At 33.6% G+C, this 7,500-nt stretch overlaps 1 protein-coding gene across 45 annotated transcripts in view; it reads left to right on the top strand.

Annotated features, from left to right (window-relative positions):
- The window catches only part of LOC122242575 (E3 SUMO-protein ligase RanBP2), a 48,237-nt gene extending 40,843 nt beyond the window's left edge, over nucleotides 1-7,394 (top strand). For 22 of the 45 annotated variants that reach the window (XM_086533379.1, XM_086533368.1, XM_086533366.1 and 19 more), the window contains 6 exons: nucleotides 1-118; nucleotides 282-641; nucleotides 3,673-3,924; nucleotides 4,145-4,241; nucleotides 5,781-5,951; nucleotides 6,676-7,394. The exon at nucleotides 1-118 is cut by the window's left edge and continues 29 nt beyond it. In XM_086533379.1, coding sequence (XP_086389505.1) covers nucleotides 1-118; nucleotides 282-641; nucleotides 3,673-3,924; nucleotides 4,145-4,241; nucleotides 5,781-5,951; nucleotides 6,676-6,680 — 1,003 coding nt within the window. In that variant the 3' untranslated portion in view covers nucleotides 6,681-7,394. Of the gene's footprint in view, nucleotides 119-281; nucleotides 2,111-3,672; nucleotides 3,925-4,144; nucleotides 4,242-5,780; nucleotides 5,952-6,675 lie in introns of those variants that run through there. The other 23 variants (XM_086533387.1, XM_086533385.1, XM_086533374.1 and 20 more) reach the window with 5 other exon arrangements.
- Nucleotides 7,395-7,500: the final 106 nt, after the last annotated feature.

Raw genomic sequence — 7,500 nt, 5'->3', positions numbered from 1 at the left:
AACTACTCAGCTTCAATTGCGACCAATGGAGACTTCAGAAACAGCCTGGTGCTGGTATGCCAAGGATTATTCAGAGACCATAGAAGGCACAGACGAGAAGTTGGCAATCAGATTTAAGGTATGGTAACTTCATTTTTTGTGATAAGTCTATTTACAAATTACAATGGGAGGCTAGAAGAAACTGATGCTTGTGGTCTGAGATTAATTTCTATTTTTTCTTCATTATTTACTGTATTGGAGATTTACTGGATATTAATCTTGTCAAATTGGGATTATTGCAGACAAGTGAGATGGCTGCAGAATTCAAGAAGAAGTTTGAAGAAAGCCAAGAGATACTAAGGAAAAATGAAGATGCTGCTGCAGGTAGCACAAACACATCTGCCACATTTGTCCTTCCACATCCCAGCAGTTCTGTTCAAAAAGATGAAGATGCAGATGAAGATGATGAGGAAGAGGATGACGAGGATGATGAGGAAGATGATGATGACGACGATGACGATGATGATGACGACGATGAAGATGATGATGATGAAGAGGAAGAGGACGATGAGGAGGAGGATGATGATGAGGATGGAGATGATAATGTAGTGATTTTTACCAAGAGATGCACCTTGTCTAAAAAAGAAAATGGTAGTTGGACGGTAAGCACATGAAATATACATGTTGAGAGGATCATAGACAGTGATTATCAACACAGCACCAACTGTAAGTTCCATGATTCAGGCTGTATATATTAGCATGCATTATGCCAGTTAACAGGATACTGCTATTATCTAACCCAGTAATTTGGTGGCTGCAGTAACCTAGTTCATTCTCCATTAGTCATTAACAGTCTTTTGCCCCATTGAGAAGAAGTCTCTGCAGTGGTTTGTTCCTTCCAAGGATACTATAAACTGTCTTTTATCTGTTTCTCACATTGCCTATTCTCCCCTACTATTCATTAGTTGCTGCTATGCTTCATTTACAAAACTGCATTATGTGAAGTTGTGTGAATGTTCTATCAAGTTACTGAAGTCTGTTTTTTATCTTTTCTACTTTTGTATCCTGTCTGATTAAGTATTCTTTCCAACAATAATAATTTTTATTTAAACATTTTAGTTTTAAACTTGATTCCACATTTCTCTTGACAACCAACTGTCAACATTTTCTTTTTTTCTGTTTGCAATTACATTCCTGCATTATTCACATTTATTTAATTATTTTCCAGCCTGCTTTTCACATCAACATTTTAATTGAGTCCCTGTAGAAATTTAACTTTCCCCTTTTTATCACTGGAAGCACAAACTTGTGTAAATAATGCAGTGACAGATATTTAATCTAAACATAACTGTGTGACAGTTTGCTTTCTCCATCTTGCCTAGTGCAAATGTGTGAATTTGTGATTGTTAATGTTTTCATTAGCTGATGCTCATAGTCTTCTTTGTCTTAACATTGGATTACTGCCACCACTACATGTTCATTCAGTGCTCATTTGTCATTTTTTATCATTTTATGAAGAAAATGGCATTTTAACTTTTTTTTTCAATATCCATTGAATGTTTTGGCTTGTCCTCTTTATATTATATTTTATCAGTGCATACCTTTTGTTTCCACATTATCTTCTGGATCAATATATATGATTGGTATTGTGTGTAGGTGTTCATATGTTAGCTAAAAATGTTGAATTTGAAGAGTGAATTTTGTATTGTAATATTTTAATGCAATGGTAAAACTTATTCTTGTTCATCAACCAGATTTTTATGGTCACTAAACTGTATTTCTTGATATTTCAGTTTTGAATAAGCGAGCCCTGCACTGTTTAAGATAACATGTAGTAGGGTCATTAATCTAGGCATGAAGATAGTAAAAGATTACTTGTGTTGCATGTAGGAAGGTTAAATGCATGATAACTAAACCATTTAACTGACATGCCAGTGAAGTTTTATTTACAAATGTGTGAAATGAAAGCAATGTTCTTCATGAAACCTGTCTATATGAACAGCTGAGTACCCTCCCAAACATGCTATATAACCAGAGTAATCTTTAATATGGAATTGTCCAAGTGAAACCCTCCATTTCATGATGTATTGTGAGTAGGCTGGAAAAAAAATACATATGTTGAACCCTTTCATTTGTGGGTCTTTCTCTGCCCTGCTGTGCCCTTTGAGTTAGTACATTTCTTTTATCTTCTTTAAGTAACCAAATCAAGAGTTAACTTTAACTGGAGAAAAACATAATTCTGAAGACGTGCCATGTATTTCTGTGCATGCAGGCTTTTATTACTACTAGCTGTAGTATAAAACAATCTTTTATTTCGAAATAGACTCAAATTTGATAAGTAAATAGAAAATGTTATTAAAAGAAAAATTAAGAGAGTATTGGGTTGTCCTTTCCATTATGTATAATAGCAGCATAAATGAAATAGAACTTGAAGTTGGTAAGTATAAGAAAAAAAAAAATGGAATTCTGATATACCATTAACCCAGTGCGGATGGGGCGCCGAATGAGCTAACTGACAGTCAGCATGAGCAATTTCTGATGCCACCAGCACCAGCTAAAAATTAGAGGGACAGGGAAAGTATTTTCTCCACTTTCTGGACAGTGCAGACTTGCCCAACAAATATTTTCCTTCAAATCCTTCTCAAAGCAAGTGTTTAGGCTGACTGGAAAGCTATAGCTCTGAAACTAGCACTGTTACAGTTATAATACTTCATGACTGTGAGCAATTCCTGATGTCACATCATGTGCGAATTGATGCTCATTTTTTAGTCCTAATCAGAGCCGTCATGTTCATCATGACACTTGTCCACTATGGGTTAACGTTCAGTATGTTTTATGTTAATTTTACAGTTCTCTTGAATATTGCACAAATTTCATCAAACTCCTGAAAGACCCTTATCTGATTATGAATAGACAGTGAAGAACTTTACTCTCAGTCAATTCATTTAAGACCTCTTAATTATTTGCACCAGACTAAGAAAAACATTGTGAATGCATGCAGATAGTAAAATGAAAGTGATACCTGTGGGAATATTACTGAGATCCAATCAGAGCTAATCAATTTTAGTGTAAGTTTTAGACTACAGAACAGAGTATATGAAATTCTTGAATAAAAATTGATTCAATGAAAATGAATGCTTTAATTCTATTATGTATTAGAAAATCAGGATCAGGTTTAATTCAGGCAACCCATGTATATATATAGAAAAGGATACAAGCTATTGAAACAGCCATGATCAGAAATTACTGAATACTTCAAGCAATATATATTTGATATGAATTTTCCCTTTAAGATAAGTAATCTGTGGCATCTCTTGTTTATAACAATGGAAAGCAAGGGTAATATTCAAGAACCAAAGAAAGAAATGGAGGTTATTGGTTAGAGGTATGTATGTGTATGTGTGTGGTTGGTGTAACAATTATAGGGGATGATAAGATGGAAGTTGATTGGAGTATATACCTATTTGTGGTATGTGAAGGTGAGTGTGCTGTGTGGTCCTCATTATGTCAGCAAATGTTATATTGAGTGAAGAAAGATGAAGCTTTTGTTCAGTTGATAATGCAACATGTTGATGGTGCTTCACTAATCTGGGTATGCTTTCTTTAAGTGTCCTGGTGTTGAAATGATTGCACATAAGTCACATGGTCAGATTGAGCAATCATCTTACTATGTGTCTTGTCTTCTTTTCCTAGGCACTTGGTGCTGGGGATCTTCACATCCAGTACGATGATGACTTCTTTGGGGCGAGGATCATCATGACGTCAGAGTCTGGAGATACCCTTGCAGAACATATTATAGCTATTCAAACTACAGTGCACAAAGAGGGCAATTCAGCTACCTGGACTGTACTTAACTTAGAGCCTCAGCCTCAAGCAATTACAACATTCAAGGCCGATTTTGCCAACGTCAAAGCATTAGAAGAATTTGTTGCAGCTTTCCATGAGGTGTGTTTTTTGCTACTTCTTGATCTTGTTTAAGAGGCCACAAATTCTAGACTGTTGGAGGTGGATTTGATTCATGTAGTGGGGGAGGGGAATCCTTGAATAGGAAACAATTGGGAGTTTCAGGTATCATGTGGAGCTCCCACATGAAGGATCTCATGAACTACTTATTCTATGTGCAGGAAAATTTCTTTAATTGTTTTTTATTTTTTCTCACCCTTAGGGCAAGGAATATGCAGAGAACTCGGGCATTATGGAACAGCCCAGTGGAGAAGTAGCCCCAGAAGAGCTGTACTATGGTCAGGGTGCAGATGAACAAGGTGGGTCCATGCTTTATTTGGTTTAGATCAAATTTCTTTGGGGATGGTACAATTCAAAAGTTTTTGAAAGAAAAATTGACTGGATTTGTCTATGAGTGGTGTAATCATTGTTTTATATGGTATTATGACTGTGCTACAAGTGTATTACTAATCCATTAATATTATTACGTTTGTAGATTATTTTTTAATTGTATTTGATAATAGATATGATCAGTTAATTTTTTTCAAATTTAATAATTAATTCACTATATTGTATAGCAGATGATGGGCAAAGGGAATAATTTAGAAAACAAAAATGGAAGAACATTTTTATTTACTTAAGTATTATTGTTATAACCATTATTATTATTATTATTATTATTATTTGAGATGGCTAATGTTCTTGGGTGTTATCTTGACCTTAGAAAAAAAATCGATAAAAAGGGGCTTACTATCTATTACCTTATCCTGGGTGACTAACTTGAAGTATACTAATCCCTTGGTCAGTCACTTCACATGCCTCATCCATCCAGTGAGCACCAGGGGTTGACAGTGTTCTGCTTTTTAAAAACATATTTCATCTATTTCTCACTCTATACTCTGATAAGTCTTAGTACTATATTGTGCATCATCTTTTCATCTGATTTTAGAGTTTTAATTGGTTTCAAATCACTACTATGAAAGAGCATATCCTTATCCACTTTTTTTGCTGACATTCAGGCATGCAGCTCAAGTAGTGCAGTTAGTAAAGTCAGATTAATGGAGTTAAGTGTTGGGTAACAAAAGCTTCAAATTTGTAAATGTCAGAACAGTAGAGTTGAACCATGTGTTAGCAACTTATATCATCATAATTGCAATATCATCTGATAATCCTGATGTAGATATGCCATAAAGAAATACTATGTTTTTCTTAGAAAAAAAAAATGAAGACGGCAATGATTTGGGATGGCTTGAAGTATACATGTTTACAGGATATGAAATACAAGATTAGTATAATCAACATGTAACAAGTGGATATAAATGTTATTTAAGATGGACTAATCAATGATTTATGGAGATGTAAGATAAAGTTAATTTGCAGGCAAAAGGCATATTTACTTTGAGCTAATTAACAAACCAGACATGTATCATATGTAAGTTCTTTACTCTTCGGATGAAAAAATTGCACAGACTGTTGATAGTTATTTTTATTGGCAATTGAAATTTGTGTTTGGATAAGTGTGGTTATGGTTTGAGAAGCTCATTTCCTGTGGTTAGACCAATAATATCTTAATTTTTTATATGAAAAGAAAAAGAAGAAAATTTGCAGAATTGTGCAATTCATCATACCAATTGACAATTGGATAAGTCTGGTTTAAGGCACTGAATAAAAGTGGGAAGGGAGGTGGGAGAAACAGATAGACATTGAGAAGAAGAGGGAATAAAGTATGGTCATTTTATAATTCTGTCTTGATTTTATAAAAGAATAAAGAATCAGTAATCAGAAGTAAAATATTTGAAGAAGTATTTACTAAATGTTGCATTCTGTTATTGCTGAATGGTGGCTCCTCATTCTTTTAGGCATGAAAAAGGAAACTATGCCATCAGTATCTCAAATGGATTTATTGGAAAACAAGAAAACACTGCCATTTAGCTTTGGTCAGGTGTTGACTTGTGATCCCAATTTAACACGAGAGCTTGCTGCGGCTCTCCAGGAACACTTTCCTACTTTAAACTCGGAATTTGAGAAAGGTGTGTTTGCAGCTAGTTTCTTATATCTTCTTTAGTTTTTAAATAACTGTCTGTATGGCTTTTCATCATCATTAAATGCTCTGAAAGTTTTAAAAAGAAGAATGACCTTGAGTTACAAAATTTTATTAAATAGATATTTCATTTTGGATGCATTGATTTGACATGATATTTTCTGTATCAGACTTGGGACTTGTGAAAAATTCAACTACACGTTGGAAATGTTTGTATATTTATCTGACATTTCTTCTAGTTGACTGAAAAAAAATTCTGATTTATTTTAAGATATATTAAATTGTCTACTGTTATGATTTAAAAACTCTTATATTGATGATGCAAGACCAAATAAGTAAAGTTTCTGCATAAATAATGCCTGCATTATAAATTGCATGCCTTCAACTGTCCATATATAACTTTAAAAGTTGGCCTCTGTTGCCTTCAGATAAGTGAATTGCATGCAATAAAGGAAAAATTTCCAAGTACAAATATATTTTTTGTAATTTCTGCAAATATTTCTTAATTATTTATGAAAGTATAGCAAGTGGAATTTATAAGTATTGAAACAATATTGTACTAAGAACTGCATGTGTTATTGTGATTTAAGGTGGTACAAGATTTCACAAAATTACATAATGGTATCATTTTATTAACTATTTTCAGTTATGTGTTGTATTTTATGTTGTATTTAATGCTAATTCTAAATGATATCCTTTCCATTATTTTGCAGAATGATGGCAGGAAAAAACATAGAAGTTCAGTGGACAAGACGGGCATATGCATGTAATAATCTGCTGATTTGCTTCAATAAAAGGAATCATATCATGAAAAGACAACGTGTTTTGAAACTGATAATATACAAGATTTTCAGAGACGCTAAGTTATGAAGGGAAAAATGATTGTTTTATTAATTTTACAGCTGTGATGGAAATGTGATCTTAACTTTGTGAAGTGTTATGGTTTATTTTAGCAGCCTCGCTTAAGTAAGGCAATCCTTCCATTGAACAATAGAGGAGAAAATATAATTCCTTTTAGTTTATAGAGAAATGGGAGAGGAAATGCAATGGTTACCATGTATATTGATTATGGAGAAATAGGAGATTTTAAGCTTGTAACTTACGTTTTAATTTTTTGCCTGGCCATGATTGCTATAAGTATCCCAGTATATTTTGTAAGCTTCAGTAGGTTAAGCTATATAGTTTTCTTATTCTTGTGTTTTACTGTCTTATGTTGGTACAAATGTCACATAACTAGTGGCTTTGAGCTCAGGTGGTATATTTACTGGGCTCATCCCAAACTTGCCTTACATCTAGAAAGTTTGTGTTTCCATTTGTCTATTTCCTGTTGCTCATAGTTGCTTGTTATGCTACAAAAGATAACCTGTATTCATAAAGAGATTAGTCCCACCACGACATTTATTTTTGGTTCCATAAAAGTTTTAGATGATCATTCTTTTACCCTTATTTTGAAACCCTATACCAGCAGTTGGAAAAGATTGTGGTTAAAATGTGAAACCAAGGGGGAAAAAAGTAAATTAAAGAGAACACGAATATAA

Source organism: Penaeus japonicus, unplaced genomic scaffold (genome assembly GCF_977035675.1).
Source record: "Penaeus japonicus unplaced genomic scaffold, GWHDUDI00000001_assembly GWHDUDI00000039, whole genome shotgun sequence".
NCBI classification, from domain to species: domain Eukaryota; kingdom Metazoa; phylum Arthropoda; class Malacostraca; order Decapoda; family Penaeidae; genus Penaeus; species Penaeus japonicus.
This window is presented reverse-complemented; position numbering and strand designations above follow the sequence as displayed.